A 17,693-nucleotide genomic window follows, 5' to 3' on the forward strand; every position below is an offset into this window, starting at 1 on the left:
TGCTAGATAATGTATAGATATTTTGGGGAAAGGTTACATGTTAATCACCTAAAAGGTGAAGGGTTAACTATTTCAGGATTGCACTGTTTTGCTTTATTGTGCACCATGATTGGTCAAGGAAGCATGTGCTATGTTCTTAACTAATCAGATGCAAAACTGAAACTATTGGTCCCTCTCCCCCAGTCACAAGATTCTTTTGTATGCATTTTTTTTATTTTCATCTGACACATTTTCTTTCTAACATTTTGTGAACTGATCTTTGGAATTCATAACTAAAAAGGGTCTCCTTTTTTTTTTTTTTTTGACATTTTTTACATGTATCACTTTTGGGAAACATGCTTTTTCAAGTTTTAAAGTGATGACGTGTTTATAAAAATTTAGCTTAGTCAATAGAAGTGGGACTCTTACGTTTTTCATTGCAAATGTTCAGTAAGTCCTTATGTTGTCTTCTAGCCTGATTGATTTTTTAAATTTTTCTTCATTCAGAGACTCAGCACATATGGAATAACAGTATCTGAGTTAACAGGAGATCATAACATGAATAAGGAGCAGATCAACAGCACCCAGATCATTGTCTGTACCCCTGAGAAATGGGACATCATTACCCGCAAGGGAGGAGAGAGAACATTCACACAGCTTGTCCGCCTCATCATCATTGACGAAATTCATCTTCTTCATGATGATCGTGGTCCAGTTCTAGAATCTCTAGTTGCACGCACCATTCGACAGATAGAAACAACCCAGGAGCTTGTGCGACTGGTTGGGTTGAGTGCCACTTTACCAAATTACGAAGATGTTGCAACCTTTATGCGTGTGAATCCTGCAAAGGGTTTGTTCTTTTTTGACAACAGCTTCAGACCTGTTCCACTGGAGCAGCAGTACATTGGTGTCACAGAGAAGAAACCAATAAAAAGACTGCAGGTAGAGACTTGTGCCAGTGGCCTTTGAGTTATGATTGCTAATGACAGGCTTCAGTCGATTTCGTCAATGAGAGCAACAGTGTTAATTGTTTATATTTTTGCCCTTCATTTTTGACTCATATTGAGGTAGAACCCCTCAAATTGTAGATCCAAATATAGGCATTGTTTCAAGAGAAATCAAAGACAATTTGAATACATTTGAATACTATAACAAATCACAGGAAATTGCTGAGTTTGAATGTGTGATTCAGTTGGCATTGTTATGATATTGTCACATTAACTATCTTTTTTAACTCTTTAACTCCCAAGATCTGATTATTTATTCTCCCCTCTAGCTGCTGCACATTTTCATGTAAATTAGTAATGAGAATTTGGTGATAGATCACATAACAACTTCTAACTGATAAGTTTGAGTATTCTTAATACTGGTTTGTTGTACAATTCATGGATATTGTAGGGAGAAGTTACATTTTAATCACTTCTGGGGGTTAAAGTGTTAATGAGGAATAACTTTGTGTTTCAGGTGATGAATGATGTTGTTTATGAGAAAGTCATTGAACATGCAGGAAAGAACCAAGTGTTGATCTTTGTTCACTCAAGAAAGGAGACCAGTAAAACAGCAAGGGCCATAAGAGACCTTTGCCTGGAAAGAGACACTTTGGGACATTTCTTGAGGGAAGACTCGGCAAGCACAGAAGTGTTGAGGTTGGTATTGATATTTTACATCACAGACTTACATCCTCAACAAGCTTACATTCTACATCTATCAACTTTCCCAATTTTTTTTCCACTCTAATTTTTAAGAGTTTATCATCAGATGAACATGATTCAAGTGAAATATTTGCTCATGTCTTAGCACTTGGTTGGTATATACAACGAACCCTATACGTTGGTTAGTATAATTTGCTTAAGGCAGCAAAGGTCTATGCACACTGTACTTGTACTGGTGTAGCCATACATGTAAACTTCATTCTTACTATACATATGTACAGAGGGTATCTTTCCTTTATGATGCATTAATGAGGATTTAAAAAAAAAGTTGCAACATAGTAAGGATGTGATATGTGGAAACCTCGAGAAAAGAGAGGTGTGGATAGTTTTCATTCATGAACATGACACAGGATTGTAAATGTAGACATCCATTGAAACATGTGTCATAACTTGAATTTTGAATTTGTTGAGTACACCCATGCTTTTAATGAAAAGTGTTCTTCTTGAATATTGTATTTTAGAACTGAAGCTGAGCAAGCTGTGAACTTGGAACTCAAGGATCTGCTCCCTTATGGTTTTGCTATTCATCATGCTGGTATGACAAGAGTGGACAGAACTCTAGTAGAAGATCTCTTTGCTGACAGGCACATCCAGGTGTTAGTCTCCACAGCCACGCTGGCTTGGGGTGTGAACTTGCCTGCACACACAGTCATCATAAAGGGAACACAGGTGAGAATTTCCTTTTATGGTGGACAATTGCAGATTAACTCGGCGCTGAGTTGCTAAGAATTTTTTGGCAAGGAATGTGATAGTGACAAACAGGTTCATACATTTATGTGAGAAGTGTTCTATGCACTTTTAGGATCAGGAATGTGGTAGAAACAATAATGATGATGATGAAAACAACTTGATTTTTGTGTCTAACGGCTCTAGCACCAACCAAAGACATGTGCTAATTAGGACATTTGAATTACAGTTACAATCCACCTGACCTGAAAATACAACTAAATTACTTACAATCATAGCAATTACATATTACTACAATTAAAATAAAATTTATTCCTCATGATTCAGAAAAAAGAAATAATTTTTATATATAATTAACTGAGAGAAATGCAAATTCCTAAGAGTCCCACTTTGGGACAGTGGTACTTTTGATCTAAAAGTTCATTTGGGTGTGTTCATGCTGTTCAAAGACACAGTATTTGTGATCACAGAAGTTGAACATATAGGATACTTAGGTGATCAACTTCACATTTTTCTCGTCAATTGAAATACAAATTTCCACAGCAGTAGCAAGTGCATGCAGTGAATAACAGAAGAGAGTAAAATACATGCATTTGCATGTAAACCACTGCACATGTTTGACTTTTCTATGGCAAACATGTTACTACATTCCTTGAAGGATGTGTAATTTACAATTACATGTATTACATGCGCTTGATGCACATGGGGGGTTGCTGCAGTACATGCTAGTGGTACTGTACATGTAAGTCAGTTGCACATACAAAAGATGTGAAATCAAACATTGGTCAGTGTACATATGGCTATGATTTGTGTGCAACAATCCCAAAGATAGGCAGCAACATAGTCTTTGATGGAGCAGTTTTGTGCCTTTACAGATCTACAATCCTGAGAAGGGTCGCTGGGTGGAGCTGGGTGCACTAGACGTGATGCAGATGCTGGGGCGCGCAGGTCGTCCACAGTACGACACCAAGGGAGAAGGCATCCTGTTAACAAGTCACAGTGAACTGCAGTATTACCTTTCACTCATGAATCAACAGGTGACTCCAAGGATCTGATGATTAACCCTTTATAGCCTAACATTCAGGGGGGGATTTTGAAAGGAGGAATTAGATACTAGTCACTCTCAGGGATTAAAGGGTTAATTTGCTCCCTTCTTGTTGCTCTGTATTCCCTTGTAACTTGATGTTGTGTCAAGTCAACATTCTCCACTTGATAGGGTTGTTTCTTTTTTCTATCTGTGGCTGAAAAGTGTAATGAGATTTTTGAAGAGAAGTTGTGCTGATCACTTGTGGGGGTTGAAGGGCTAATGCTTGTAACTGAACTTTTCTCTGAGATGAAACTCATGGAAACACAATTATTAGAAATATTCTGGTCAGCCTTCAACTCCCACATGTGACCAAGGCAGAATTTCTCCTCACAATACCAATACAACATCAAGCAGACAAGTGATTAGAATAATGAAAAATTATTAGTTGATCCAATACCAAATTCTCCAAAGGAACATCATGAGAATCGTCTGGCAGACATTAAGGAGAATTTCGTCTGAGATCTGAGGGGGTGGAAGGGGTAGATTTTTAAAATGATTGAAATGCAGATGATGAATAAACCATCATTGATTATTCTTCAAATTATAACAGAATTCTTGTAACAGGGGGAAGTTACATATAGCTTTTTTTTGTGTTCATATTTAACTCTTCAAGATACAGTTTTCAATCATTACAGCCAGTCTCAGATACACAAGTCCTGTTTAGTCATCTGATTAAGTGATTTATCTCCTTCAGTTGCCCATTGAAAGTCAGTTTATCAATAAACTGGCTGACAATCTCAATGCTGAAATTGTGCTGGGGACAGTGCAGAATGCTAAGGAGGCTGTGCATTGGTTAGGTGAGATGTGGCATCTTTGTGATCTAAAACTGAGTCTTCCTCACATTTTTGGAATTATGGAGCATGTAGAACTGCTTTTAATTATTGATTTTATTACTCTTTTTCATCAGGGTACACTTACTTGTATATTCGAATGCTAAGAAATCCTTCCTTGTACGGGATCTCTCATGATGAGATTGAAAAGGACCCACTTCTTGAACAGGTTTGGGTTTTTAAATGTAAAGCTTCATGGCTGGCAGTAGGCACATTTTAGTATGTCAGCCAATATTTTCAATTAAAAAATATTTGCCTGGAAACTGATTTGTCATTGAAATTAATCCAAAGCTTTAAATTGATCCTTGTTTTCTTGAGAATGGCTCTTGCAGATGCTGACCCCTAGCGAGTGGTTGTGTGGGCTGATCTTCCTCTGATTGTTTTGCCTTTGAAGCAACATTTCGCTCAAAAAAGCTAAGATTTTGGAAGAGAAATTGTAGATAAACTGAAGCAAATTAGCTTGCTTGAATTCAACCATTACCGAGCTCAATGTTCATGTTGATTTGTAAATGCGAGGTTACAGCATAGTTGTTTAGTGCAGCGCATTTTATTGAATAATTTGGTGCAATTCTGGGCGCTTCAGGAAATTTAAAAAAATTGGTCCCTGAACATTACAGTTTTACTTTGAGTCAGAAATAAATAAATAAATAAATAAATAAATAAATAAATAAATAAATAAATAAATAAATAAGCAAAAAGTAGAGTCAGATGGAGAGTTTAGAAGACACAATTGTAACTGTACTATGTCTAAATTGATGATTTAGCGAAGGGCGGACTTGATTCATTCAGCAGCTTCTCAGCTGGACAAAAACAACTTGGTGAAATACGACAAGAAATCTGGAAACTTTCAGGTGAGATGGAAAGTCTGATTTTTTGTTTTTAATTGGCCCTTTTTTCTTTTCTTCAGTTTTGCATTAATTTTTGTACACATCATTAATAGCTATTCTTGATTTTCCTTTCAGGTGACTGAATTAGGTCGTATTGCTAGCCATTATTACTGCACCCAAGAAACTATTGCCACATACAACAGCCTGCTGAAGCCCACTCTGAGTGAGATTGAGCTGTTCAGAGTGTTTTCTCTGTCTTCTGAGTTCAAGTACATCACTGTTAGAGAGGTAGACCGATAAATGAAATCAAAATTAAACGTTATGTAAATGTGAGTTAGGTGTCCTTGGCAGCGGTCTGGGAAAGAGGTCTGGGTTTGAGACTGGGGCTTGTCACTGAAATGAACTCTTGCCATGCCTCTCTCCATCTAGGAGTATGAACGGGTATACAATGTATTTCTGTTTAACCGGGGACCTTTTAATGAGACCTGATGAAATCGTTTGGGATTTACGTATGATAGAATGTCATCCTATCTAGAAGGGGGAAGGGGAGAGGTGGGTAGCAGTGCCTCCAGTAGCTATAGAAACCGTGATTGGCCCTGGCTATTTACGCCACTAGGTTTGTGATCCAATTTGATCCTGGACATGCAGATTGGACAATTACAAGAATTTGTATCATGAGTTTAAATATAACGTCATTGCGATTTAATTTTTTCCCACCAGGAAGAAAAGCTGGAACTGAACAAGCTGTTAGAACGTGTTCCTATCCCTGTCAAGGAGAGCATTGAAGAGCCGAGTGCTAAGGTATTTTCATTTTGTAAACAGTTGCACAGCTGTGAGAGTTTGGGACGTGTGTTGTTCAAGTTATTCTGCACGTGGTGTTGTGATGATACTGTGTCTAGTTTTTAAGATGAAAATTTCGGTTGTTTTGCTCGTTTAGTAAGGTGCTGTTTTTTTCTTAACCCCTTAACCCCTAAGACTGACGAGCACTTAAATTCTCCTTACAAGATCACCCTTGAATCAAACTTTAAGGTCACAAAAATAAGGAAAATGATCACCGACTATTAAGAAGCTCTTGATTGTTAAAAAATTATCCTTGTCAGCAGCTTAGGATTTATGCGGAGAACAGTATTTAGAATGCTCATACTGATGTTAAGGTGTAAAGGATGAAAAAATAGATTCTATGTTGCTGTGTATCTGTTCAGCGATAGATCAAAATGACGTCCAAATGTGGCAAAATGTGTGGCACATGAGGCGCAGCCAAGTGTCACTGATGTTCTCGCTACAATATGCCGTCTTCTCTGATCTGTTACGGTACAGACCCCGAGACCCATTTATTTTAAATGATAAAAAAGCAAAATGTTGGTAATGGTTACGTCACCTATGCGTCTGTTCTGCAATAGATCGCAGATCAGCTTATCATGTAAAGTGAAATTGCACGTATGGGTAACCAAGGAGTGCCAATATTGTGCCAATATTGCATAAATAGCATTCCTGTAAAAATACCACATAAAACTTTTGTAATAATCATTGATTGAACTCGTGTAAGGATCGGCAATTCTGTGAATGTACTATGAACCCAAAGTGTCAAATTCCTGGATACCTTTCTTTGGTGTGCAGGGTCGAGTCTTTGGAACAGTGATACTTCAGATGGCATCTTTGGCAGTTGCGAGAACAACGTTCGCTGTAGCTGCCATATAGTTGTCTGAAGACATGGAAAATTTTAACAGAGTTTAGATTTCATTTGGGTATCGAATAGGAAATCCTCAACTGTTGCCTTTTTTTTCCCTCGCTCTTGACAGGTTAATGTGTTACTGCAAGCATACATCTCTCACCTGAAGTTGGAAGGTTTTGCTCTCATGTCTGACATGGTTTATGTCACACAGGTTAGTTTTTATGAGGAAAATGGGGTACGTTTCAAAAGAAATTGTGGTGCTGCGTCGGTGGGAGAGTATAGCAGGGTAGTTTAGTATAATCAGCTGAGTTGATGAGATAAATTGGCCACCGCAAAGAATTACAAAGCTGATGTTTCGAACTTTCGCCCTTCGTCAGAGTGATTGACGAGGTGCTAACGCTCGAAACTTCAGCTTTGAAACTATTTACGGTGGCCAATTTACGTTACCAACTGGCTTTTAATAGGTCAGGGCTCGGTTGTTCGAAGGATGGACAACGTTTTCCAGCGAATAAGTGTTAACAAAAAGTATAGCGTAATCCACCGGCTCAGAGATTTCTCCAATGGATAGCGTTATCTGCATCGGAACAATCGAAGCCAAGAGGTTTTTTCGAGTGTGGTAGCTATCTTTATAAAGTACTTCTTTGACGTTGAGTTCAAACAAAGCTGTGATTCAAGGTGAACGTTAAGGGAGAACTTCTTTCGACACTGTCTTAGAATCAATATGTGGGGTATGACAGCCAATCAGAACAAGGAAAATATCACAATTAGCCAACGACACCTTGGGTTGAAAAGAAGCAAGCTACACAAGGCGCGGGAAAACATGTTACTTTTAGCTGTGCTTCTGATTGGCTGAGAGGGGGCGTGAGTTTTCTAGACCAATCATAAAAGCATAGTGAAGCATGTTAATGCAATCCTTTACTGCTTTCGACACTCAGTTGAATTCTGTGCTGGTGCTTTTGCAGGGCCGTTAGTTAAAGTGTAATAAATTTTTTTCCTCCTTTGCAGTCTTCCGGGCGGTTGATGAGAGCCATCTTTGAAATTGTTTTGAACCGAGGCTGGGCTCAGTTGACGGATAAATGTTTGAATTTGTGTAAAATGATCGACAAACGAATGTAAGTAGTATATCCCCTTGGATAAATATTTTATATGTTTTTGTTTTGTTAGGACAGAACGTTTTGCGTACCTTGCACAGATTTAGTACCAAATTTGCGACTTCCTAACACATCACGTAGTCGTCGTAGGGTCGAAAATAGACATCCTATTTACGATTTATACATAAATAAGCTTATTTCCCTAACTTGATAAACTCCCAGAGGAAATCTGCTATTGTCAGAAGAAACGCGTTAGAGATGAAAACAAGTTTTTACTATTTCAGTTTATATAGTGCCGTTCACTAGTTTATCGTTAAGAAAAGGTTAAAAAGAGTTGTATGTGATGTAAAGTAGTTTTTTAGAGCTTTTAAGATTATTTTAAATCTAGTGTGCCTGTTATTCACAATAAGAGATGTTGATATTTTCTATCAATCAAGGTGGCTTTCCATGAGTCCTCTCCGACAGTTCAAGAAAATTCCCATGGAGGTTATTAAGAGAATCGAGAAGAAGGAATTCCCTTGGGAGCGATACTACGACTTGGGAGCCACTGAGATCGGCGAGTTAGTGCACATGCCCAAAATGGGAAAGACGCTGTACAAGTTTGTACATCAGCTTCCAAAGATGGAGCTTGCGACCCATATTCAGCCCATAACTAGGTAGGTAGTGTGTGGAATCATATTTCAATTTTTCTTAAGACCTCCTTACGTGAAATCTGCTAACTTAACGGGCGCGATTTCGGAACGCGTTTTGTCATCTGTTCATTTTCAAACTTCAACGCAGTTTTTGCATTGGTGTGGCTTGACCATATCCTGTAAATGGTAAAAGAACTTATCAAGTTTTAGATCACAAGTCGTTCTTGTTATCGGGTGTTCTTACTGGTATCTGATTTTAAAAAAATGACACTGTGTTGGTTTTGAATGCGAGAGAACCAAGAAGTTTTTCCTTTTGAAAATAGCATGTGCTAACCTTGGTCCTTTTCGGTCCTGCAAGGTCCTGCAAATCACTGTGGTGTTGATAACGTGAATTACGTCACTCAGTTGGAGAGCGCTTTAACCAACTACTTCCTGTTTTCCTCTGTAGATCCACTCTCAGTGTCGAGCTTTCCATCACCCCAGACTTCCAGTGGGACGAGAAAGTTCACGGGAACTCGGAGGCGATGTGGATTTTTGTAGAAGATGTGGACAGCGAAATCATCTTACATCACGAGTACTTTTTGTTGAAGAGCAAGTTTGCGACGGATGAGCACACGTTGAAGTTCTTTGTCCCTGTGTTCGAGCCGCTTCCCCCTCAATATTTTATCAGGATTGTATCTGACAAGTGGCTGGGTGAGAATCTTTGGTTCACTCTCGATATCCAAATTCTCTTTATGAAGCACTGCTTTTTATTTTTTAGTGGGGAGAATCAGACACTGATTTACACCACTGCTCAGTGATATGCTATCAAAACTTTATCAAATGCGCCAGGGAGAACTCGTTCGTGCGTTTAAATTTTGAACGCGCATCAGACTCTTCATGAACGCACAGCAAACGTCAGTGCAGGACACTATTTGTTACCTGATTTAAGGGCCGTTTGTGTTTTCCAGTCCTTCAAAGCAAAAGAGCGATTTCGAAAGATATAAGCTGTGGTTTGAATTTCTCTGTCGCTCATATATTAAGTTCCTTCGTTGTGGATAAAAAAAATATGTTATAATGTCACTAATGTTCGACATTCATATTCGGTGAATTACAGTGATGAATACTTGCGTATGCTAATCTTTGATAGAGTATGATCAAGAACGCGAGAGCGAGAAAATAGGTTATTTTAGAAAAACGTTGAAATCGAACGATATTTATTTATACGTGGATGATTGTTGAATTTGTTCTTTTAGGTTCAGAAACTCAGTTGCCAGTTTCATTCCGTCATTTGATTTTACCTGAGAAGAACCCTCCGCCCACGGAACTTCTAGATTTACAACCTTTGCCGGTTTCTGCGCTGAGAAATCCAGCATTTGAAGGTCTATACAAGGACAAGTTCCCTTACTTCAATCCCATACAGACACAAGGTAAAATATTCAAGGAGTTCATATTGAGAGGATTGGTTTTTCATGTGGGTTATTTGAAGTAATCTTCAATTGAATGTCCAAAGTAATCCGGGATTACTTTGTTTTTGCTTTACTTCGTTTTGTGATTGGTCTAGAAAACTCGCGCCACTTTCTTAACCAATCAGATTCAAAACTTTAATCAAGCGCGACTTGGTTACTCGCGTTCTCCCGCGCTTCAAGCAGTTTGCTTGTTTTCACTTCCAGTTCTCATTGGCTCCTCGTTATGTTTTCCTTCATATGATTGGCTGTTGTGATTGTTTTGGTTCTGGTTTTACGAAATTCAATTGAAAAGCTCTCTATTCAAATCCTCCAACGTAAATTGAAGCCAAGTCTGATGTCAAAATGCTTTAATTTGAGGCAACCAGTGATTTTAAATAACTTTAGTTTAACCTGAAGTCAACTATGTTGATATTAGGACGGCATGAGGTTGCATTCGTAGCTGAGCTGTAAAAATGCGTTAAATCGCCATCCTTCCCTTAGGTTTTTTTCATGAACATATATTTATCACTGAGTTAAGTGTGGAAATTAACAATATTGGCAAAGGAAAAGTGTACAGCGCTCTGTGCTTCATTTTTCCACGATTGCGTTGTAGAATTTAGACCGAAGACAGAGCATGGGCGCAGATGGCATTGACTACTTGCATCGTAGTTTAAACTTCTTTTTTTCTATTTCCTTTATCAGTTTTCAACACCATGTATAACTCAGACGAAAATGTTCTTATCGGAGCACCCACTGGCAGTGGTAAGACTATCTGTGCGGAGTTTGCAGTACTACGACTTCTTCAGCAAACACCTGACTGCAGATGTGTTTACGTAACTCCACTGCAGTCCCTTGCTGACCAGGTATGAGCATTGAAAAAAAATTAGCGCGAACTGTTCATTCGTCAGTGGTCACATGTGCACCATGCTGCTCTTGGAGTTTGTTGCTTATGTTCTCTGTTATAAAGTAAATTTGATTTCATGTTTTTGAAAACTACCCTTTTCCCCACCATCTGCTCAAATTTCCTGTTTACCCGCGCTTTGTTGCGGTATTTTGTTTTTCTTGCGCTTTGAGCGGTTGTCTTATTTTCCGCGCTTGGCTTCGGTTGTCTTCTTTTCCCTCGCTTGGCTTTGGTTGTCTAGTTTTCCCGCACTTTGCTACGTCATCTTGGTTTTCCCGCGCTTGGCTCCGGTTGCGTTGTTTTCCTGCGCTTGGCTCGGGTTTCTTGTTTTCCCGCGCTTGTCTCCGAATGGGCTGTTTTTTCCGCGCTTGGCTCCGGTCGCGCTTTTTTCCCCCCCGCGTTGTAGTGTCCGTTGTTTTTTGCACTTGACGCATACGACAGCAAATATTTTCTGGCCCTTTATTCCCTCCTTGGTTTTTCGCACTGGTTCATTGTTTTCATTATTCGCTTTAGTGATGCAACCAATGATTTAAAACATATGATTCATCCTGAATTCAACTATGTTGATATTAGGACGGCATGAGGTTGCAAATTTCTAATTATATTTAATAGAATATCAAGGGATGTGAAAACATGTTTGGTGAACAAGCCAATAACATATCCTTTTTATTTGTTTGGTCTTGTCTGTAGTGCATTTATGTGGAACAGAGGCTGAAACTGTTCTGTTACGGAACATTTTTGGAATCATTAAAACTTCGCTTCTCTGAGGGGAAGCGATAAATCTGTTTTTCTCTGTGACCTGTTAATGTAGAGATGTCTTGTTTTCCGTCAGGTGTATACGGACTGGCAGAGTAAGTTTGGATTACAGCTGGGGAAGAACGTTGTGAAACTGACGGGAGAAACTAGCGCTGACCTCAAGCTTCTCGCTAAGGTTTGTGTCAAGGGACAGGTCATGTGTTTTCGCCTGGGGAGAGAGGGGTGGGAGGATTTTGTTTTTTCCACGATAAAATTTACCTGAGCCCTCCCTTAAAGCTCTGTAATATTCTTTTGCCCCCCCCACTCTTTGGCAGTTAATTGGCGGTCAATTTTCCATCGTCCTTCCCGCCCCTCCCTCTTTTTACTCTGTTGACGACTTCTGATCCCTCTTCCGCTCCCCCCTGAAAACTCAGTCCCCGTTCCAGCGCAGCAATGACGCCCCCAGTATGTATGCGTGTGATTAAATGTCGTATGAACTAGCAGAGATTGGTTGACCTCAATCTCTTTTGCTTACGGAAGCATCTTTCTCAGCAGATAAGGGATTGCTCAGGGTAAAAAACACAGCTTCTTACTTCAGGTCTATACGTGAAGCGCATAATCGGAAGTTTTGCAGAGAAGACATTGTCGTTGGATTCAAGTGATGGATTACTTTATTTCTTCAGGGTAACGTGATAGTTAGCACTCCAGAGCAGTGGGATGTGTTGTCCCGACGATGGAAACAAAGAAAAAACGTGCAGAATGTACATTTGTTTATCTTGGATGAAGCTCATTTGATCGGCGGTGAATCGGGGGTAAGAATTACCTTGCGTTAAGTGTTGCTTTAAGTTTTTCCTCTCTGTAAAACCTGTACTTTTATCTTCGTGTTTTTCATGTAAAAGAAATTATGTTTAGTATTATTACTAAACACTGCTGATATGTTTTCGCGCGCTAACTTCATACTGATGGTATTTTTGCCTGCGTTTGTCAGCCGAGTGAGTGGGGAGGAGTAGAATGTTTCTTTTCCCCCCTCCTCCCCCCCTTACAAATTTTGTTTTAAGTTGATAGGAGGATATGAATTATCGATATTCAATATTGATGCATGGTTTGATGTGAAACATCCGTCAGTTTATTGTAACTAAAAGACACAAATTTCAATTTCTTGTTTAATGCACTGTTTGTTTGTGTTTCAGCCTGTGATGGAGGTGATCTGTTCTCGAATGAGATACATCTCGTCACAGATCGAGAGGAATATCCGAGTTGTGGCCCTGAGCTCTTCTCTGGCAAATGCCAAGGTTTGTAAATTATGAAGGTTATCTTGGAGAGATTAAATAACCACGTTCCTATGCTGTGAATTTTCAAAATGGGAGGTAAATGTAACGTTATAAGACTGACGAAGTTCTGTTCTGCTTGTAACCACAGGATGTTTCTCAGTGGCTTGGAGTCGGGCCGACTGGATTGTTCAACTTCCATCCCAACGTGAGACCTGTTCCATTGGAGCTTCACATACAGGTAACTAAGCCTCTTCAACTTTAGGATTTGTTACAAGGTGCTCAAATGAATAGGATTCCATTGGCTTGTACACTACACCAAATCTCGAAACGTTGTGTGAAATCCGCGTGTATCTTCTTTATTCATAGTCATCCTCCTATGGCTTTCGTTGTTTCACACACTTATTTTTCTTCCGAAGCGAGGAAAAATTTTTCCCAACAAGAATAACCTGTTGCAGGCGTTCATTTAAAGAAAAAAAGCAAACCTCAAGTCTTATTTCGCTCAGCGCTACTATCATATCCCATTCACAAGCAACCTGTTTACAGAGTGAACGCTTGGAACATGTCATTGGAATTGCGAAATACAGCTAATTGTATGTTTTGAAGACAGTTCAAACAAAGAAAACTATGTCGAGTTTCGTTAGTCCAACAATTGCCTTATTAAACAAGCTTTATCGTTGAGGAAGGTTGCATCTTGACCTCTTCAGTTTTTGTGTCTTAATAGATCTTAATTCCCCCTCAAGGGGCCAGTCATTTTTATGGCCGTTGGGGGAGGATTTTTTAGGGGAGGGGGGTTACATGGTTTTCAGGGGAAACGGAGGTGGGATCAGTCGTCGCTAACGCAGTTTAAGGGGGAACTCAAGAAAATAAATTGCCGATAAACTGACAATTAGTAGGGGTCATAAGAATATTACAAAGCCTTATGGTGGTTCGGGTAAGTTTTAATGTGACATAACCAAAATCTTCTGACCCTCCAACCCAATTCAACTCCGCAGTGAATAATGACCGGTCTCTAAAAACGGAAAAAGGGCTTATTTCCCTGGTGATGACCAAACGCTTGGGCGATAGCCAATATAAATAGTCAAAACTTTCTTTCGACTCAATTTTTATTGCATTTGAATTTTAAAATGTTTGATTTTTGTTTTAGGGTTTTAACATCACTCATACAGCATCTCGTCTGATAGCCATGACTAAACCTACCTATCAGGCCATCGTAAAACATTCTCCCAAGAAACCTGTCATTGTGTTTGTGCCCTCCAGAAGACAAACTAAACTCACTGCCTTGGATCTGCTGACCTTCTCTGGCGCCGAGAATGATGCGGAGAGGTGAGGCTAAAAGCGCTCCAAAGAATCAGGTTTTATTTTGATTGCAAACTAAAATTATTCGATGAATTCGTACAGGTCTGAACCGTTTCAAGGCTACCAAGTCACCCTTTCCTCTTAGAAAAAAAATATGTTATTCTGTTTAGGTTTCTGCATTGCACCGAGGAAGATCTTCAGCCTTTTGTGAAGCGTTTGAACGACAAGGTAAGGAACTTGCCAATTGCGTTTGCCGTCGAATGGTTATAAAATGACTGAGAATGAAAGGGCAGTTGTGTACCATGGGCGGTGATCTAGGTAGAGTACACAAACTGCCAAAGCATCGTACATAGGGGGGATTGAACCTTTGGATAGGAAACGTTTTTGTCTGTATTACATTTTTATCGGGGTGGCAGTGTTTTGCGAAATCTTTGGTTCGCTTTTGATTCGCTCATATAGGAGAGGATTTAATGCTTCATCTCCCATGAGTGACCAAGATAGAATTTCTCCTTACAATGTCAACACAATACCACGACGACAAGTGATGAGAATAAAGAAATATATCCATAGTTGATTGTTAATCTTAACTTCTCCGAACTAACATCATACGAATTGTAGGGAAGACGGTAAGGAGAATTTCTAATGAGATCTCGGGAGTGAAATTTTTAAATGAGTTTCCCCGTTATGTGTTATCTGAGAAAGAAGGGTTAATGTTTTTCCCACGATAGTTATGTTTTGAAAGGAAGGTACGTTGCGTAAATTTGATAACAAAGTAATTCTCTTCTCCAGACTTTAAAGGAGACTGTCAGTTATGGTGTGGCTTATTTACACGAGGGACTGTCTGAAGGTGAAACGAAGATTGTGGAACAGCTGTTCAACTCTGGCGCCATTCAGGTAATCCACAGCTTAGTTCAGGAAATCTCTGTAACACGCGAAAAATTAATGAGGATGGAGGTCTCTTGCTTCTTTCGTTGCCTTGTATTGGTCTCGTCATGTAAAAACCAGTTTTTTTGTGACTGTTTGCGTTACAGGTGGTGGTCGTGTCACGCAATCTTGCCTGGGCGATTGACATGAGTGCTCATCTGGTGATCATCATGGACACACAGTTCTACGAAGGAAAGATCCACACGTAAGTCGAACTACCCTTTGTAGCGCCATTTTGTTCGCTTGTTTTGCAATAAGTCAAGGGAAGAGCCAGGCGAAAAATACCCTCGAGTCGTAATGAAAACAAAAGATTTTTGGGAGTACTTCTTCGTTTCCGAAAATTTTGAGACGTGTAACTTTTTCTGTTCTCCTACCGAGCGCATTTTGATTGAACTGAAACCATTAGAAAGCACAGGAAACCTCAACGGTTAATCAGACTCAAGGGATAAGAACTTGGCAAGGGTTTCAATGAAAGCAAGTTACCAGCGGTCTTCCGCCGACTGTAAGACCTTGCTGCCTGTTAAGCTTGCGAGCCCGTGTTTGGGTTTCGCCTTGCGGCGCAGCTGCCTAATGCACCATCTGCCGCCCATGAGAAAATTTATCGAACCCTTGACTTGGTCTCAACCTCTTTCTTGCCCTGTGCTCGAGAAGACATTAGATTGTATTTGATTGGGTGAAAATTCAGGCGAGGTTTCTATACTTATCACAGAAAATGATCGATGATAAAAACCCTACTATGTTTCGATACAGAATTTAATATATATCCATATATATACTGTATAAGATATTTTTTTCTTTTCTTTCTTTCATTATAGTTACGTAGACTATCCAGTCACAGATGTGTTGCAGATGATCGGCCGAGCAAATAGACCACTGTTAGACGACTCCGGAAAAGCTGTAATTCTCTGCCAAGCCTCGAAGAAAGAATACTTCAAAAAATTCCTTTATGAGCCTTTGCCTATAGAGGTGAGTGTTATCCTTTGGAATAGAAATCTGAAAAGAGCGTACGTGTCTTGCTCGCTGGATGTCGATTTTTTACGTATTTGTTTGCACTAGTCGTAGGGCGGTATCTTTGGTTTTGAAATTTGGCGGAAAAACAAACAAACAGACAAACTAATTAGTCAACGAACGGACAAAGTTAGTCTCTGAGCAGGCTTGTCGCTCGAGAGCTGCACCGAGTTACTAAGCGGAGAGTGGGGGGTAGGACTGGTAACTAATATCCTCTGACTTGCTCCCCACCTCCCCCTCCCCTCCCCTCTCCCTCTTTGCTCGCGGTATTTGAATGTGCCAGCTGTTGTAAATCGCTTCTGGTAACTAAAATATTAATGTTAACTTTTCTGAACGGTTTCAGTCGCATTTGGATCACTGTCTGCACGACCATTTTAATGCTGAGGTTGTAACGAAGACTGTGGAGAACAAACAAGACGCCGTAGATTACCTCACATGGACCTTCCTGTACCGCAGAATGACACAGAATCCAAACTACTACAATTTACAAGGTGAACTGCGCGTTATTTTAATATCTCGGTGGGAAATTTTGACGCATAAGAGCGCTTCTCTTTGAAATTTAACCAAACCATTTTGCAAGTTCAATTTTGATTTCATCTGCTAATTACTTCAATAGAGCGCGTGTTGTGTCCTTTGCAGCTCATTTGGTTATTTTTAGATGATTCATGGAATTTTTCTCAGCCTTAGACTTCAGTACAATCAAGGACAAAATTACTTTTAGCACTTGGTTAAAACGATATGTGTTTCGCTTTTCGTTTCACTGCGCGCACAATATATTTTGAATGGTCCCCTCGGAAAGTATTTTGATTAGGTTTGAAGGTGTTTCTCTGGCCAGTTAGGTGCAATAAAAGAATAACATTAACAAAAAAGGAGCAGTTTTCCTCGATGTGAAAGTTGACGTTTAAAACACTGATGACTTTAGATGTGTTATCTATTGCCATCATTAAAGAGGAAAGCCGTACGGGTGCTCTTCCCAAACTCCAGCTGGTTGCATGCTTACACACTTCGCATGTTCATTGCTTTCCTCCACATAGGTGTCACTCATCGTCATCTGTCAGATCACATGTCAGATATGGTGGAAAACACCCTTAACGACCTGGAACAATCCAAGGTACAGTATGCGTGTCAAATAATTATTGATACTGAATCTCAACCCTTTAAATTCCCAAAAGTGATTACCTCGTAACTCCTCATTGCCATTCAAAGACGTTATGTCCATGTTCATGTCATCTTGCAAACATGTAATGAGAACAGACAAACTTACATGCTAAATAATGTTATTTTGGGGTTAAAACCAAATTCTTCTGAACAATTTACTAGGAATCGTGTGGCAGTGAGCAAGGAGAATTTGTAATTGGATCTTAGGATGAAAGATTAATAAAAGTGTACGGGTTACATACAGAATAAACAGTAATCTATCGATTCATATTTCTTGTATTCTTCTCTTGTAGTGTTTGTCGATTGAGGATGAAATGGATGTATCGCCGTTAAATCTTGGAATGATCGCAGCTTATTACTACATCAACTACACAACCATTGGTAAGATCTTGTGTGTCAATTTAAAAAGTTAAGATGGTAATTTTTTTTAGGTCTTGTTACTTGACTTCATATTTC

The 17,693-nt window shown here is 39.4% G+C and overlaps 1 protein-coding gene across 1 annotated transcript in view; it reads left to right on the forward strand.

The window, feature by feature from the left end:
• Positions 1 to 17,693, forward strand: part of LOC131800158 (U5 small nuclear ribonucleoprotein 200 kDa helicase) — a 30,715-nt gene that overhangs the window by 7,410 nt on the left and 5,612 nt on the right. The window contains exons 12-38 of the mRNA XM_059117840.2: positions 487 to 921; positions 1,444 to 1,625; positions 2,153 to 2,360; positions 3,254 to 3,415; positions 4,160 to 4,262; positions 4,373 to 4,464; positions 5,060 to 5,146; positions 5,258 to 5,410; positions 5,843 to 5,923; positions 6,922 to 7,005; positions 7,800 to 7,906; positions 8,323 to 8,541; positions 8,966 to 9,210; positions 9,753 to 9,926; positions 10,647 to 10,807; positions 11,678 to 11,776; positions 12,264 to 12,392; positions 12,771 to 12,872; positions 13,000 to 13,089; positions 13,996 to 14,174; positions 14,318 to 14,375; positions 14,937 to 15,041; positions 15,179 to 15,276; positions 15,887 to 16,037; positions 16,423 to 16,570; positions 17,114 to 17,190; positions 17,531 to 17,618. Coding sequence (XP_058973823.2) covers positions 487 to 921; positions 1,444 to 1,625; positions 2,153 to 2,360; positions 3,254 to 3,415; positions 4,160 to 4,262; positions 4,373 to 4,464; positions 5,060 to 5,146; positions 5,258 to 5,410; positions 5,843 to 5,923; positions 6,922 to 7,005; positions 7,800 to 7,906; positions 8,323 to 8,541; positions 8,966 to 9,210; positions 9,753 to 9,926; positions 10,647 to 10,807; positions 11,678 to 11,776; positions 12,264 to 12,392; positions 12,771 to 12,872; positions 13,000 to 13,089; positions 13,996 to 14,174; positions 14,318 to 14,375; positions 14,937 to 15,041; positions 15,179 to 15,276; positions 15,887 to 16,037; positions 16,423 to 16,570; positions 17,114 to 17,190; positions 17,531 to 17,618 — 3,817 coding nt within the window. The remainder of the gene's footprint in view (positions 1 to 486; positions 922 to 1,443; positions 1,626 to 2,152; positions 2,361 to 3,253; positions 3,416 to 4,159; positions 4,263 to 4,372; positions 4,465 to 5,059; positions 5,147 to 5,257; positions 5,411 to 5,842; positions 5,924 to 6,921; positions 7,006 to 7,799; positions 7,907 to 8,322; positions 8,542 to 8,965; positions 9,211 to 9,752; positions 9,927 to 10,646; positions 10,808 to 11,677; positions 11,777 to 12,263; positions 12,393 to 12,770; positions 12,873 to 12,999; positions 13,090 to 13,995; positions 14,175 to 14,317; positions 14,376 to 14,936; positions 15,042 to 15,178; positions 15,277 to 15,886; positions 16,038 to 16,422; positions 16,571 to 17,113; positions 17,191 to 17,530; positions 17,619 to 17,693) is intronic.

The sequence above is a fragment of the Pocillopora verrucosa genome, chromosome 1 (assembly GCF_036669915.1).
Source record: "Pocillopora verrucosa isolate sample1 chromosome 1, ASM3666991v2, whole genome shotgun sequence".
In the NCBI taxonomy this organism is placed as follows: Eukaryota; Metazoa; Cnidaria; class Anthozoa; order Scleractinia; family Pocilloporidae; genus Pocillopora; species Pocillopora verrucosa.